Source organism: Penicillium verrucosum, assembly GCF_028828655.1.
Source record: "Penicillium verrucosum strain IBT 35672 chromosome Unknown utg000001l_segment0_segment0, whole genome shotgun sequence".
NCBI lineage: Eukaryota > Fungi > Ascomycota > Eurotiomycetes > Eurotiales > Aspergillaceae > Penicillium > Penicillium verrucosum.
Window position 1 is genome coordinate 3,700,030 of NW_026643210.1, and position 15,584 is coordinate 3,715,613.

At 48.0% G+C, this 15,584-nt stretch overlaps 8 protein-coding genes across 8 annotated transcripts; 3 read left to right on the forward strand and 5 right to left on the reverse strand.

Moving 5' to 3' along the window:
• Window positions 1-321: 321 nt before the first annotated feature.
• Window positions 322-1,219, reverse strand: N7516_001385 (cytochrome b561 domain-containing protein; the record flags this gene model as incomplete). The annotated part of the gene is made up of 4 exons (XM_057214107.1): window positions 322-828; window positions 886-948; window positions 1,002-1,036; window positions 1,087-1,219. The coding sequence occupies 4 exons, from the start codon at window positions 1,217-1,219 to the stop codon at window positions 322-324; spliced, it is 738 nt and encodes a 245-aa protein (XP_057075990.1).
• A 545-nt stretch (window positions 1,220-1,764) lies between these two features.
• Window positions 1,765-2,187, reverse strand: N7516_001386 (uncharacterized protein; the record flags this gene model as incomplete). The annotated part of the gene is made up of 1 exon (XM_057214108.1): window positions 1,765-2,187. The coding sequence occupies one exon, from the start codon at window positions 2,185-2,187 to the stop codon at window positions 1,765-1,767; it is 423 nt and encodes a 140-aa protein (XP_057075991.1).
• Window positions 2,188-2,522: 335 nt separating this feature from the next.
• N7516_001387 (putative acyl-CoA:6-aminopenicillanic-acid-acyltransferase) lies at window positions 2,523-3,736 on the reverse strand (the record flags this gene model as incomplete). Its single annotated transcript, XM_057214109.1, has 3 exons — window positions 2,523-3,151; window positions 3,206-3,614; window positions 3,686-3,736. 3 exons carry the CDS (start codon window positions 3,734-3,736, stop codon window positions 2,523-2,525), a joined length of 1,089 nt encoding a protein of 362 aa, XP_057075992.1.
• Window positions 3,737-4,099: 363 nt separating this feature from the next.
• On the reverse strand, window positions 4,100-5,620 carry N7516_001388 (glycoside hydrolase family 1 protein; the record flags this gene model as incomplete). Its single annotated transcript, XM_057214110.1, has 2 exons — window positions 4,100-4,233; window positions 4,288-5,620. The coding sequence occupies 2 exons, from the start codon at window positions 5,618-5,620 to the stop codon at window positions 4,100-4,102; spliced, it is 1,467 nt and encodes a 488-aa protein (XP_057075993.1).
• Window positions 5,621-5,942: 322 nt separating this feature from the next.
• Window positions 5,943-8,165, reverse strand: N7516_001389 (glycoside hydrolase family 95 protein; the record flags this gene model as incomplete). Its single annotated transcript, XM_057214111.1, has 1 exon — window positions 5,943-8,165. The coding sequence occupies one exon, from the start codon at window positions 8,163-8,165 to the stop codon at window positions 5,943-5,945; it is 2,223 nt and encodes a 740-aa protein (XP_057075994.1).
• Window positions 8,166-8,929: 764 nt separating this feature from the next.
• On the forward strand, window positions 8,930-10,597 carry N7516_001390 (putative MFS sugar transporter protein; the record flags this gene model as incomplete). Its single annotated transcript, XM_057214112.1, has 2 exons — window positions 8,930-9,904; window positions 9,956-10,597. 2 exons carry the CDS (start codon window positions 8,930-8,932, stop codon window positions 10,595-10,597), a joined length of 1,617 nt encoding a protein of 538 aa, XP_057075995.1.
• A 2,259-nt stretch (window positions 10,598-12,856) lies between these two features.
• On the forward strand, window positions 12,857-13,183 carry N7516_001391 (uncharacterized protein; the record flags this gene model as incomplete). The annotated part of the gene is made up of 1 exon (XM_057214113.1): window positions 12,857-13,183. The coding sequence occupies one exon, from the start codon at window positions 12,857-12,859 to the stop codon at window positions 13,181-13,183; it is 327 nt and encodes a 108-aa protein (XP_057075996.1).
• Window positions 13,184-14,311: 1,128 nt separating this feature from the next.
• On the forward strand, window positions 14,312-15,382 carry N7516_001392 (allantoicase; the record flags this gene model as incomplete). Its single annotated transcript, XM_057214114.1, has 1 exon — window positions 14,312-15,382. The coding sequence occupies one exon, from the start codon at window positions 14,312-14,314 to the stop codon at window positions 15,380-15,382; it is 1,071 nt and encodes a 356-aa protein (XP_057075997.1).
• Window positions 15,383-15,584: the final 202 nt, after the last annotated feature.

The following is a 15,584-nucleotide window of genomic DNA, read 5'->3' on the forward strand; positions in this document are numbered from 1 at the left end:
TACTAGGCTACATGCATTTGATACAGAAATATTAGTCCGATGCATGGTTACGAGATTCATGAAGTGTCTTTTTTCCATATCAGAGGAGTTCCCCTTCCTGAACAAACGGGGAATTCCGTCGGATGTCGGAAGACCCTCCTATCTTCACGACAAAATCGTGTTATAATCGATTGCAGAGCAAATGTCTTATAGATGACGCTGAAGTATCGACTCCCGGAGGGCAGGGTGGGTCAGTCACTCCGTCCTGGTCATCAGCTCAATGTTCACATGGCTAAGTTCACATATTTGGTTCATAAATGGTCTGTACTGTTGAATCCTCTCTCATTGTCCACCTGACAGCCCCAATTTGTGCTTCTTGATCCTCGCACCCACTCCGCCGAGAATAAAAACGACGGAAACAAGTACACCCCATAGAGGAATATGAATGGCTATCACGTTGTAGGTGGTCTGCGTCGCCGCCACGACAGTCGCCACCTCCAGCAGTAGCAAAACATAGCCGCTCCAGCGATGATACTTATAAATGCGCTTCCCAGCGTCGACACTGCCGAAAACGATGACCGGTAAAAAGTACTGAAGAACGCCGACCACAGCTTGTAGCACGATAGCGATGTAAGTGATCAGACCTAGAATGCCGTGGGGAGAGACAAAATGCGGATGAGAACCCTTTTTAACCTCGATAATAACAAAGGCAGATATAAACAGGGCCACGCTGATTAATTGTAAGATGTAGTGGATGCGAGTACCGGTACGCTTCTGTTGCGGGGTGGCGGTTGGTTGTAAGATGAGAGCCGCTTGAACTTGAAGCAGAAGGGCAGAAATTCCGAGTAGCTGAATATCCAGTTAGTTAGAGTTGGAGATATTTTGTTTGGCTTTTTATCTCCTTACTGGATGTGGGGTGAATAGCGAGAGGGGAACGGATAAGACGCCTTGCCAGACCAAGGCCGCTAGCTGTTGTATTTTATTAGTTTCCTGACCTTCTGAATTGTTTCGAATGGTCTTACAATCCAAATCCCTGCTTGCGCGACACTCGCTGTTCCTGAGTCTGGAATTAATTATGAGGTTTTGACCAGAAGCTTTCCCGCTCACCTGTGAAGAGATTCCGATAAATGTTCTCATCGGGCTGTTGTGTGACATCGCCTGGACGGCCCAATAGAGGCTCATCTTCCCGCGATATGATTGTTGCGGGGTGATCTTGAGGAATTCCTGTTGCCGAGGCCATGATGAGTGATGTGTATATGGAAAAAAAAAAAAAAAAGTGAAGGGAAACAGAATTAGACAAAGAAACAAGTTGAGGGCGGTGGCCAATATCCCTTGCGTTTTCTTTGTTTTTTCTTTGTTTTTCTTTTTTGAGACCTAAATGCACACAGTATGTATAACATATGTGTACAACATAATAACTATGGGGAATATGTGTTTCTGTGCGAATCAGAAAGGACTTGATTACTGAAATTCTTTCGTGATCGTCGCTATTAATGACGTTTTGCATAACACCCGCTTATTGCCGAGAGCTGAAAAGAGACCATTCAGTGGCGTTCTATTGCAAAGCTGAATTGGCCAAAAAAAAAGCAATTATTGGGATGTGGGCTATGTTTTATGTTGTTGTATGTTACTCCAAAATTAATATTGAGTCTCACAAGTACGTGGCCATCTTATTATGCTAATACTTTGGAATACTACGATTACCGGGGATATTTTGCAACTGAATAACTTCATGATCTAAAACATCTAAAACACCAAACTCTAAAGGACTAAAGGACTAAACCATTAAAGATCACAATCAAGGTCTAGGCTCAGGCGAAGGGGCACCACTCCGGTCCCCCGATCAGGCGAAATCCTGTACTCAATATCGGCAGGGACACAAAAGTCCAAAAAGAGCAGCATGCTCTCGATATCAGTGGCGACTTGGTGAATGCTGGTCGGATCCACGGAAAGAGTATCTCTGAAAGTTTGCACCCGCTCATAGAGCTTGTTGCACTTGGCATTCCAATTAGGGTTATCGTAGTTATAACAAGCCTGTCCGGCCATTCTCAGGCCATCAACTCGCAGAAGCAGAAGAGACAGAGAATTAATAATCATCCTTCGGGTCCCCTCGTGGTTGTCTCTGAGAATGTCAATCTGAGCGTGCAAGGTGGTCAGGAAGTAGCGACGCTCCTCTACGTACGTACCGTGGGAAAGGCGTTCATGCATGGTGTTGGTGGGAAGTAAGAAATAGAGTGAATTTTGAGGCTTACTTGTGGTAGTGGCTTCTGAGCTGATTGCTTGGAGACTGAGGAACTGGTGGATGATGAGACATGTAAAGGGTGGTGCCATCCGGCCTCCTTTATATCTTTTTTTTTTTTTTTTTTTTGCAACTATCTGATCGAGTATTTGGTCAAAGAGAAACAAAGCAACAATGATCTTTATCGGATTCTTTATATCCTAAACATAGCACCTATATTCGAGGGGAAGGATCCACATTTAACAAAGCGATTTTAGCACAAAGGTGTATCATCTTCTTTGTGGTAAAAGAAACATCGTGGTATTCACCAGGGCATTGTCAACACAGGCCCTTCCTCTCCAGACCCAACCCTCCCAAAGACCACCTCCGCTCCCAGATTCTTTGGGTCCAAGTTCATAACAATGTTGAACAAAGAACTACTTCTATTCGAGATATGACGGGATGGATCCTCCTCGCAACATATTGCCTGAGGCTTGTTATACGTATCGGAGAAGATCTGTTCTCGCAACAAAGCGGGTGTAATAGCGTCGCCCTGAACACCACCCTGAATTAACTCCTGCGTCAACTGCGCTAGTCGCTGAAGCCGGATAGGCGACCCGGACAGCCAAGGCGGCTCATTCACATAGTGATTCTCAAGAAAGTGGTTGGTATGTCCTATAATCCCCGATGCATCCTCGGGGATATGCTTGTCTCCCACGGGCGATAGCTCAAGCCCTAGTGCTTTGGTACTGTCTGCACAAAGGATATGCTGAGCAGATGCAACACCACCCAAAGACTCGAGGGTATTTACCGCATTGTCGACAGAAGTACTCTCCAAACACAACCGAAGGGCAACATGAATCGGGACCTTGCTATTGATCATCGGTTTGGCGCGGATTGCGTTGAGACAAGTCCCGACGCCGTTGGTATTGAATCCAATCTTGCCGACGATTCCTGCCTAGACATAGTTAGTTACATGTCGGGATATCGATACACACAGATGTGTACTCGCCTCGGTAACCATATAGATAGTAGGTTTTCCAACCTGCTCAATCGATACCATTGCTAGGTTCTTCTTGACGGTATTCGTCCAGTCCCAGTTCTGTGAGAGCACTCGCGTCGTCTCGCTTTTCTTCCAGCTTAGTGTTGTGCAGCCATCGGAGAATCGTCCGAGTGCTATCTCGCTCCGGCAGTTGAGCGCTATTATGTCGAGTACATCTAGCCCGGCGCCCTCGGCGATACCTTCCATCTCCGTGAATAAATGGGGTGTTAGGTTCTGTAGCGTGCGCTGGAATTCGGTTGCAACTTCGCGCACATCTTTCCAAGCTAGTTTGGAGGTGTTCTGGAACATAAAGTCGTAGATAGATATCTGGCTACGGATTTGTTCCCGCAACGCGCGACCATGTTGTAGTCCGATCTAATTGTAATTCATATGAATTAGCTGGAGAGTTCTTGGTCATATGTAGATGTTCATATTGGAGAATGTACTTCTCGGGCAGTGCCCTGGAGCTTCAGCTTTATTGGCTCATTTTCAGACATTTTGAATATGTATACTAACCGTACAGATGATCAAAGCCAAGGTTATCTTCAACTATTTATTGTCTTGAGACATCAACAGCCGAGCTGGGTTCCCCTCAGTTGGAGTCATTCGGGGTCTAGCCGATAAGCATCGCCATGACCTGCCCTAACTGGCTATAAACTATCATATGAGATTGCAATAAATTGAATGCTTCATATTATGATGCTTCACAGGGGGCCAATGATGACATACTAGTCTCCAATACACCCCAAGGTAAGGACTTGGCTCGCACATCTACGGCCTATGTGACACAATATATATCGCGATAATACCTTTGTGAAAGTGTTTCATATTGGCTATTTGTCTTCCAATATATGAATCATCTATGCGTCTTTAATTAGATGTTTGAACAACTTGTCCAGGTAATAGGCAGACTGCTTGGGATAGCGAGTCTTTTCTTCGGACTCAAAGTCGATAAATGTGGAACCGAAGCGATCCGCATATCCAGCGGCCCATTCTAGAGAATATCAGTCAACTATTCATATAGTGGATGAAGGAAACTGCCACTTACCCCAGTTATCAGTGAACGTCCAAGCAAAGTAAGACCGGATATCAACCCCGTCTTCTTTCACAGCCCGCGCTAACGCATTGCCGACATAGCCCTCAAAGAACCTGATGCGGAACTCATCATTAAGAACCTCGGGTGTGGGAGCCGTTTCACCCTTGGCGGTGGTACCATTCTCAGTGACATAAATTGGCATCTGGTATCTTTTATAGATCCAATTTAACAACTTCCTGAATCCCCCGGGTGCAGCCCGCAGCCACGGGGTATCACTTTCCTCCCCTCGAGACACACCTTGCTTATTCTCATCGAAGATCTCAACATTCCCCTTGTGGTCATTGATATCAGGCGTAGATGTCGTATGCTTCACGAAGAAAGTCGTATAGCTATTCATGCCATAGAAATCCGAGCTCCCGAACACAAGCTTCGATTCCTCCTCAGTGAACCTGGGCAATCGATCACCGAGCTGCGCCCGCATCGACGCAGGATAATCACCCGTTTTGTACAACGGGTCCGCAAACCAAGCAATTTCGAACTCGCGCGCACGCTCCGCAGCCTCTAGGTCGCGTGGGTCCTCCTCATCCCACGGCTCGGACCAATTTCCATGCAGCGTGATACCGATAGTTCCCTTCTGCTGGTGCTGGAACTCCTCCCGATACAAGCGCACAACATGGCCATGCGAGACGAGTTCAGTATGCGCGACAGTAAACGGTTCAGTGGATGAATCGCCTTCGGCATTGCGCTCACGGAAAGAAGACCTACCTGGCGCGTGCACGCCCGCTGCATAACCGGCGAGGGTATAAACGCCTGGCTCATTGCATGTAATCCAGTGCTTGACGCGGTCACCGAAGCGCTCAAAGCAGACGCGGGCGTAGCGCACAAAGTCTGGCGTGTAGGCGTCCTGGTTCAGCATGCCTCCGTACCGATCTTCCAGGGCTTGGGGGATATCCCAGTGGAATAGGGTGAGGAAGGGGGTGATCCCATTGCGGAGAAGTTCATCGATGAGGTCGGAGTAGAATTTGATTCCTTGTTCGTTGACGGGGTCGTCGCGGCCACCGAGGGGGATGATACGAGACCAGGATAGAGAGAAGCGGTAGGCGTTTACACCATAAGACTTCATGAGTGCCACATCTTCGCGGTACAAGTCGTAAGCCCGGACGGCGTCGTCGGCGGTGCTTCCATCGGCGATTTTGCCCGGTGTGTGGCCGAATGTATCCCAGATTGATACGCCTTTGCCGTCCTTGTTCCAGGCGCCTTCTATTTGGGCTGCTGCTGTAGCGTAGCCGTGGAAGAAGTCAGGTCGGAGTACATTCTTGAGTTCTTGCACTGATTTCAAATCCATCTTGCTGTGTTGTTACTGTGTTGGGACTCTGGTGGGACTGTGACAAAGGTTGACAATTTATTTTCTGAGCTTGGAGCTCTCATCGAAGGTGCCCCTCAAAGACATTATCCGGATAAAGTACCATTGTTCTCTTCGTTTTACCCCGGAGCCTGGGATATGCGGGTGTTGCTCCGTGGTGGTTTTGGTAGTGCAGGGATATAGGCGACGAATCGAGCCCCAACGGCGGGGATGCCAGCACTTGGAGTACAGAAGCACCTCATATTAATTTTTTAAAAAAATAAGCATCTTGCTATTTCGAGTTGTAATCTATTTACTGATATATCTAGTTGATCCTATGTTCACCACCACCAGTAATCTCTACTTGTAACTCATTGAAGTAAACAACCACGGTCTCTCCACGCTCCGAAATTATAGTCACTTCACCTACAACACGGCCATTTTCGAAATTAAATTTCAGTTCAAACCCACCACGCGCCCGAACTCCCCGGATGGATCCAGTCCAGTCCATCGGACACGCTGGAAGGATGCGAATTATCCCAGACTCGTGGGACTGGACCAGCATTTCGATAATACCCGCACCACCACCAAAATTGCCATCGATTTGGAATGGAGGGTGACTATCTAGTAGATTGGACAAAGTAGACAGGGACAACAGCAAGTCTAGATGCCTGCTACATTCCTCGGCTTCGAGTAACCGTGCATGTAGGTTGACCAGCCACGCACGACTCCAGCCAGTATGGCCGCCACCATGTTCCGCCCGTCGACGTAGAACTACCCCGCACGCTTCTGCCAATTTCGGGGTTTGTGTTGGCGTGATTGAATTTCCGGGGTATAGAGCCCATAGATGGGACGTGTGACGATGTCCAGGTTCAACCTCAGCGTAGTCGGTGGCCCATTCCTGTAGATACCCAGCAGGGGATATCTGCATTGGTGGGAGGCGGGACTTTGTAGCTTGAACTGCTGGAAGAAGGGCATCATCGAGATTAAGTCTCTTTGCACAAGATTGGAAGGCGTCCAGAATAGCGTCTATGATTTGGATATCGATCGTCGCTCCTTCACACAACACGCCCTTTTCACCCTTGTGGTCGTAGAACGAGTTTTCTGGAGAAACGGACGGACTGGTGACAAGATATTCACCATTGGCATCTTCGACCAGGAAATCCAGGAGAAACTCCACACATCCACGCAGGGTGGGGAACATGCGACGCAGGAATCGTTCATCGCAGGTGTATTGGAAATGATCCCAAATGTGGTAACAGAGCCATGCACCACCCAGGGGCCAGATACTTGCCGGCATCCATCGATCAACGGGGGCTGTATCGGCCCAGATATCAGTGTTGGAATGGGCTGTCCATCCCCGACATCCGTACATGATCCGAGCTGTGGCTTTTCCGGGCTCAACCATTCGCTCCAGTAAATCAAACAGAGGAATTTCACATTCTGACAGGCTACACACGTTTGCAGACCAGTAGTTCATTTGAAGATTGACATTGGTAGTAAACCTGGAGCCCCATGCCGGATGGAAGGATGGGTTCCAGATACCCTGGAGGTTTGCAGGAAGTGATTTGTGCCCATCCCGACTACATGATATCAGGAGATAGCGATTATAATCGTGGTAGAGTGCGATGAGCCCTGGATCACGAGAAGACTTCAGACGTTGGTCGGTTGGGATGTCAGGAGAGTCTGGTCCAAGTTGCAATTCAATTCGGTTGTACAAAGACTGGTAATCCGCAACATGACGGGCATAGAGGTCCTCCAAAGACTGGCCCAAGGCATCCTCTGAATCTTGATTGGTTCGCTGATCAATGTCTTCATGTCGAAATTTTGTTTGTGCCGCAATGACCAGCAGTGTATCACTAGAGTTCACCACCAGATTATTTCCAATCTTGGTAATTTTACTCTCAGTACTATCGCAACGAACTGACACAATGCAGCACGCTTGATTACTATTCTTTCCCCCAGGCGTAACATGCATAGTAATGGAGTTCCTGGTAGCACTGACATCATCAAGCCACTCATTTGTTTCAAATTCCAAGTCACTCATGCGGGTTAGACGAACGACAAACTCAGCCTTGCTTGAGGAACGCAATCTGATCGCAAGCACATCATCCGGGTAACTGGCCAAAACTTCACGTTCGAAGTGAACACCCTGGTACTCATAGCTGACATGCGCTGTAGCGCTTGCGAGATCCAGCGAGCGCCGATAGCTTGTAACCTGACTGGGATCATGTCCCAAGTCCAAGAATAAGTTTCCTAGCGGCTCATAGTTCCGCTGGCTGATCGGGTTTGCGAAAAACGCCAGTTTGGCGATCTTCTCGGCTTCGACATGGTTCTCCGCGCGTATAGCCTCTCTCAGGCGTGGTAGATACCCGAGCGCGTCTTGCGGGTTGCGATCTTGTGGCCCTCCATACCACACGGAATCTTCGTTGAGCTGTAGCATTTCCGTATCAGTACGTCCATACACCATGACACCTAAGCGCCCATTCCCGACTGGCAGGGCTGAATTCCAGTCCTCCGCAGGTTGCTGGTACCATAATTCGGACATGTTCAAATTATTCAAAGGATATGGTATGCTGGTCTGTGTTGAGTTGATGTATCAATATGGCCTAGCCCTGGAGACCAAGGCGGCAGTTCGGTCCGTCAGCCGTGAATTCTGGACAGAACAGGCTGAGAGACTTTGAATCGGACAGGTCAGAGAAGCTAAGAGCTATTATAGTAATCAGGAAACTGATCCGATTTGCCAAGAGCAAAGAATTTCGGGTAATCCTGCTGGTAAGAGCCAGCCCTAACTCTTTCCCCCGTTGTTCCCCCAGATTATTCCCCTCCTTGTGATCTGGCGTAGATCCGGCCACTCCAGACTAACACCAGGGAGAAATATTTAAGCGACATTCCATCCAACTAGAACACTAGTTTCTCCCCGCAGTTCCATTTTACTGGTGGGAAATCCCTAGACACATGGCAAGGAAAGGCAATTCAGGAATTGGCGTACAAAATGTACAGCGTGACCCCCAATCACTCACCAATCACTGTCCTTTCTGGCAGTTATATCATCCCACGAGCTAACCTGACTTCAAACTCATGTCTTCTCCGTGGCGGAATAGGTCGCTCGGCAACAGCCTGGATGCCGACCGTTAGTTTGTCATCCCCCTAGCTTCGTGGGATCGATTCACCGAAGCAGAAATACCCCGGTATATCCCCGCTTTTAGGTCGAACTTGACTGCAGCTCAAGAGCTCTCGATCCCATACTTTCGGGACGATCATCTCTATACTCTTTCGAGTTCATTCAATCGAATTTGCCAAAGCGCAACAATGACCTCGGATGCAGCCTATGCGGAGGCCAAGCTAGGCAAGAGCGTGGATCCGGAACATATTGAGGAGATTGCCCTGGCACGGGTGACGGAAGAGGACCTATGGAAGTTGTCCGAGGATTCTCTGAGTCTCCGGTCGTGGACAGGATTCCGCCTGGGTCTCGTCATGTTCGTCCATGGTTGTAACCAAGCTGGCTTCGGAATCGACTGGGGTGTCATCAGCGGTATCAATGCCTTGGATTCATGGCACAACTACTTCGGTTTCGGGAGCAGTGGTGGCACATATGGGTTGATTAATGCTCTGATGCAGATTGGCATCGTTTGTGGAGCACCCTTCATGGGTTTGGCGGACGTGATCGGTCGTCGTGGAATTAATTTCACCGGTAACGCCATTGTCATCTTCGCATCCCTCATGCAAGGCCTCGCCACGAACCTTCCGATGTTCATGGCCGGTCGATTCTTCATGGGATTTGGTACTTCACTCATGTCAAGCTCGCAGTACATTGGCGAGATTTCGCCTGTCCATCTTCGGGGTGTTATGGTCGGCTTTTTCGGCGCATGCTTCCAGGTTGGTAGTCTTGGTGTACTTGGTGCTATGATTGGACTTACCGAGTTGCCTGGCAACAACTCCTGGCGTGTTCCCCTCATTCTTGAGGCTTTGTTCCCTACTCTTGTCTGTCTGGGAATATACCTTTTGACTCCGGGGTCGCCCCGTTATTATGTCTTGAGGGGCAACCGCCAAAAGGCCAAGGAAGTCATCGCCAAGTACCACACTACTAGCACCGACATCAATGAGCCCATTGTCGATATTGTGGTGAGGCAAATTGAGGAATCCCTGGAGAATGACCAGACAGGCTACAGGGCCGCCTGGGACTATCGCGTCTTCTTCACCAAGACGGCCCGTTTCCGTCTCCTGGTTTTGTTTTTGTACTCTCTCTTCCAGCAATGGAATGGAGGTGGTATTATCACGTACTATGTGAGTCGTTAGATCAAAGGACAGCTAATTCAGTGGCTAATACCTTTTCAGATGGTTCCTTCATTACAACAACTCGGAATGAAGGGTGAGAAGCAGCTACTCGGTGTCAACATTGGCACCACCGCAGTCTATTTCGTCTTTACAGCCGTTGGCGCTCTTATAGTCGATAGGTTCCGCAGAAGGACCATGATCTTTGCGGGTCTTATCAGCATGATTATTTTCCAAACGGCTACGACGATCACGTCGTGGCAGTACAGTGTTCAAGGCACGGCGGCGGCGGCAGCGCTCACCATTCTCTGGATCTTCCTTTACCAGACCTTTTCAGCAACATTTGTTGCAACCATGCACAACCTGTATCCGATTGAAATTCTCTCTCTACCACTCCGTGCCAAGGGAATGGGTCTTTACGGTCTGATCCAGGGAGGTGCCGGGGCTGCACAGTCCTACGGAATTGGCGTCGGCATCGAAAAGGTGGGTTATAAGATTTGGGTCGTGTACATCGTGTACAACTCAATTCAGCTCGGCTTGTCGTGGTTATTCTTCCCAGAGACTAGCCGTTTGTCTCTAGAGGAGATTAACACGGTGTTTGAGACCCCAGGAGTCCACCCGGTGAAGATGTCTTTGGATATTGAGAAGGCCAAGAAAGCTAGAGCGGCCGCGAACCGAGATGAGGAGGGCAGTGCTAATCGATAAACATTCAGTAGCAGGTAAGCTGGTTTTATTAAAAGGGACCGGCTAACATAATTTGATATTATATTTCCCGTCTTTGTTTCAGCTCCCAGCTCTAGAGTTTGGAGCCGACCTAAACCTTAGAAACTGGTCATATCAATGCTTCGAAATGTAATGCCAACTCCCAATATTACACATAGATCAAGACAAATATGCACAAGTGGAACAGTTGAAACGCGTCGGACCCGATATAAGCCTGTGCCTACCCGTCGGAGGGGTGCTTGTTCTGTTACACAGTTTCCGCCCTCTGTCTTCTCAGACGTATATGAGACATCAGAAACACGAACTTTGAAATATTTTGTATTCCTATTCCTATCAACTTTCCAAAAGGATAGTGTTAGTTTCAACTCCAAGGTCGGATCTACAATTGGTTGATATCAGATGATCTTCCCGAGCCCTAAAGTGGCCCAGATCATCCTCAACCCCATTTCCCGTTGGGATACCTCATGGAATGTTTTTCTTTTCTCCGAGACTCATCGCCACCAGTCCAGAATTCAATCACGGCCCATAGGTCCCCTACATTTCGGCCTGCAGCGTTACACAAACAAATCAGGTACCGAATGGCACTCCGTTCCTTTTTTTAGATCCCCTTTTTTTCAAAAAAGAAAGTGAGAGGCTATTCTGGTTAATGGGATTGAGCCTTCAATTGGTATCATGTGGTATTTCAAGAAGAAGAAAAACAAAAGAAAAACTAACGGTCAACGGGTTTCCTGCAGTCTGTAGTGTCACAGATGATCCGGTGTGGGTGCTCTGCAGCCCTAATATGGTTGTCCTTGGGAGGATTGGATGGTGACGCAAAGCCAGAAGAGAGACAAAAAGAGACTACATAGCTGAAGCATATAGTTTAGCTGGTTCATGGGGTCTTGGTTTTACTTCTTTTTTTTATCCTTTGTACTGAGAACATATGTATGTCTTTGGGTGAAGTGAAAAGTCAACAGTGACAATTGCTAGTTACTTATAGTCTGGACCAGACACTGCATTGATTCCAGTGGCATTGAGTAGGGGATTTTCACTCATCTTGTCTGCCGCTATCTCTAGAATGCACAAAATAGACAATAGTCCATATTAAGATCTTCATGAAGAGTATAGAAAGAAGAAGACTGGTAAAGTGGAAATGACGGGCAGGCTACATCAACTCTATTTTTGTGTAATCCGGTTACTTGCCTCTAATTGACCCTCGTGGCAACGGTATAGAACCGCTAAGATTCTTTTCGATTGTCTCTCAGCTAAAGAGATCCAAATCAGATTGTTTGGTGCAAACAGTCAATCCATCCTATAGCAAATAAAAATATAATATAAGTAAATGTCCGCAGTACAACCACACAACATACAGATGTCTTCTAATCTATAGATCCTGATACACAGAGATGTGCGCACGGCCATACGGACCGAGACGGGACTGCATCTGCCGATTGATGCTCTCGACCCTTCCAGCAAAATTCCTCCAGTCATGCACGTCCGGTTGCGCGGTCTGGCGATTCAAGCATGGTGTTACCATGGATTTTGCACTAAAAGCGCCAGACAAGGCGGCAACTTAGATCGATTGGCTCGGCTTCTCATCACGAGACAGATGGCACTGTTGCCAAAAAGCAAACGGGTCATCGCCGCTTAACACGGGATGTGCAGGTCCCTACTTCGAGTACCGTTCTTTTTGTGAAGAAACTGTTAACTACTATGTTGGGTGAAATTCTCTTATGTGTACGTTGCATGTGTCTTTTGATCTCCTTCTCTTTCCGGGATGGTTTTATTGTGGCCATGCCTCCCCCTTTTCTGCTGCAGTGTTGAGGGGTGATACATCCGGTATGTCGGGTATTGGAGGGGCGATGTTTCCTTTGGACAATGACGGTGAATATGATCTTGTCATGAATATAATTGATCAAGATTTCTCTTACATTTTCCCCCCTATAGTTTCTTTTTTTTTTACTTCGTCATTAGTTTGGAAACCCTTTTGTTTCGCTACTATAATTTCTATGCTTGTTTCAGGAGTGTTCTAGGCGTGACATGCTCATGAATAACTTGCTTCATATTTGAACAGATATACATACTCCTGGTCCTTGAACATAATATCGTGCATATTCTTCACTCCTTCCAAACTCCCAACACATTTCATCGCCAAAACACGGCTATAAAACTAGTTCATTGCCTGCATCAACAACCATCTCTCTCTTTCTCTCTCTCTCTCTCTCTCTCTCTCTCTCTCTCTCTTTCGTGGTCCAGTTCGAGATGCCCCCGAAGAGTACACAAGACAACATGGTGCCCGAGGCAAAGGGAATCAAGTACGACGAATGCGAAATGGCCCTCTTCCGTGCCAAGCTGTCATATCATGCCACGATTGATGAACGAATGGCCTCACAGAACTCAAACCTGACTTCGATCGCGGAAGCCCAGGCTCGAATCCTCAAAGGATGGGAAATACAGATGCAGGGCACAAAGGATTTGGCTGGCAAGAACGAAGGTCGCTCTGAAAGTGATAAGAGAGCAATGGCACAATATGCGTGGAGGTATACAGCTCTGGAGAATGCCGCAACCAAGACCACTGGAAAGGGATAGCGATAAAAGTACTTCTTGTTTTTCTTCTTTTTTTTTTTCTTCTTGCTGTTTGCGCCCACCATATTGAATGATACGAAGGCATTGCTGGCGTTTGTTTAGAGAGGCTTTACAGCCTAGTTTGATGCGCTCATGCTGAAATACCATGTCGACCTTTTCACTCTCATATCTGCTCTCATAATCTGGGGATGACATTAGGGATCCTCATTTCTCATATTTTATATTCTATAGCAGTTGATGCCTCTCCCACTTGTGGGCTAGTTATGTGTGAGGGTAATACAATTGATTACCTCGCCCCTCCTAAATGTCTGACTCGAGGGAGAATTCGTCGAGTGTCACACAAGCAGGCTGGTCAACATTGCACAGTAACAAGTACACCTCGTGTATACTCATGCAAAGGACTCGGGTGTTTCATTTGTGAAAGACGTTCGGGATATATGGGAATCAGCAATAAGTTCACGTATAACTGTGTACGGACAATGTTAGATACCATGCTAAACTTGATTCCATTTCATTTTACCTCCCCCCTTCTGTCTGCTAAATAGATATACTGCATTATATGTATAACATACCATATAATAGGAATCAAGTCAAGCCGAGCGGCTGTTGTCACCTGTATCTGTGGGATAATGGCACGTCTTATTGGTCGAATTGTTCAATTCCGATGAACTCCGGGCTCTGTGCCGGTTGCGCAGGTAAACTACCACTGCCACAATAGGCGCAGTAGGCATAAATTGAACATTTTCAATTCCTCTGCTTTCTGTGGAGTCTGTGACTTTCATTTTTGGTCAATGAGAGACTGCCATTCGGATAACGGGGCTCATCGGAGGCCTCCGATATGGCTCGCCATGTAGTGGGTCAACAATCCAACTCCGAAATCAACTCCGAAGGGCCTCAAACCGGCATTGGATCTAGACTTAGCGGCTACAAGTGAAACCTTCAAGGTCTGATTGGCTCTAATGAGAAGAGGATAGAAGAGGAATGGGAATTATCGACGGGGAGTAATGGAAATGCTTCCCTTATCGATAATCCCCTCCTATTTAAGTATGTTGTATACACTCACGCCTACACTCTCTTCTACTTCTCTTTTAAACTCATATTAAACATATAATCCATACAAATCAATCCAAAATGCAAGTTGCAGCTACCGATATCGACCAGGTGTTTGCACACACTACCAACCTAGCCTCGTGCAGCCTAAACAGCAAGATCCTAGCCTGCTCAAACGACTACTTCGCTTCAGCCAATAACCTCCTAACCCCCACTCCCTCAATCTCACGCCCAGGCGTCTTCGTTCACACCGGTGCCTGGTACGATGGCTGGGAGACCCGTCGACACAACCCAGATCCCTACGACTGGGCCGTAATCAAGCTCGGCGTTGCCGCAGCCTCCATCCACGGCGTCGAGGTAGACACCGCACACTTCATCGGCAACTATGGCGAGAAGGCAGAGCTACAAGCTACACACGCGCCGGAAGGCAGTGGTATCACAGATGCCCAAATCGCAGACCCCAGCTTCGCCGGCTGGAAGACTCTTCTCCCCGCTTCGCCTTGCGGTCCTTCACAGCGCCACGGATGGAAGTTCGACGCCGAGGTCACCAAAACTCCATACACTCACTTCCGTCTCCTGATGTACCCCGACGGTGGCTTCGCCCGTCTCCGTCTTTACGGTCACGCTATCCCCCCTCCTGCCCCGGCCGTCCAGGCTGTCTCGGCACCCGTTGAAGAGCTCTCGTCTGCTCTCAATGGAGGTGTGGCTCTTGCTGCCTCGGACGAGCATTTCACTCCCTCCTCTAATATCCTGCTTCCTGGTCGTGGAAAGGATATGGGTGATGGATGGGAGACTGCTCGCTCGCGCGCTGCTGGCCATGTCGACTGGGCTATTGTTAAGCTGGGTCTTGTTGGCTCGGTCTCCAAGGTTGTTGTTGACACCAAGGACTTCCGTGGAAACTTCCCTCGTGCTGTCCGCGTGCATGGCTTGGTTGCTGGCGCTGGTGGTGACGGGTGTCCCCCCGCCAACAACGCCAACTGGGTTGAGATCGTCAAGGGTGACAAGCGCTGCCAGGCAGATACCGAGCATGTCTTTGGGCCTGATGACCTCACTGCTGGCGGTGAGGATACTCGGGTGTTCAGCCATGTCAAGCTGACCCTTGTTCCCGATGGTGGTGTCAAGCGATTCCGTATATTTGGTCGTCGCTCTTAGGCTTTTGTCTAATATCATGAGGAGAAATATGTATATAGCTGATATTCTAGACGTAGATAATGCATTATGTTCACATGTCCCATTCACAACATCTTTGCGAGGATATCGAGGATATCCAAGGAAGAAAGATGTATGTTTACTGATCATGATCATGAGCCGGAAACACCAAGGAGAAGAAAAAGAAATCAGATGCAGGCTTCTC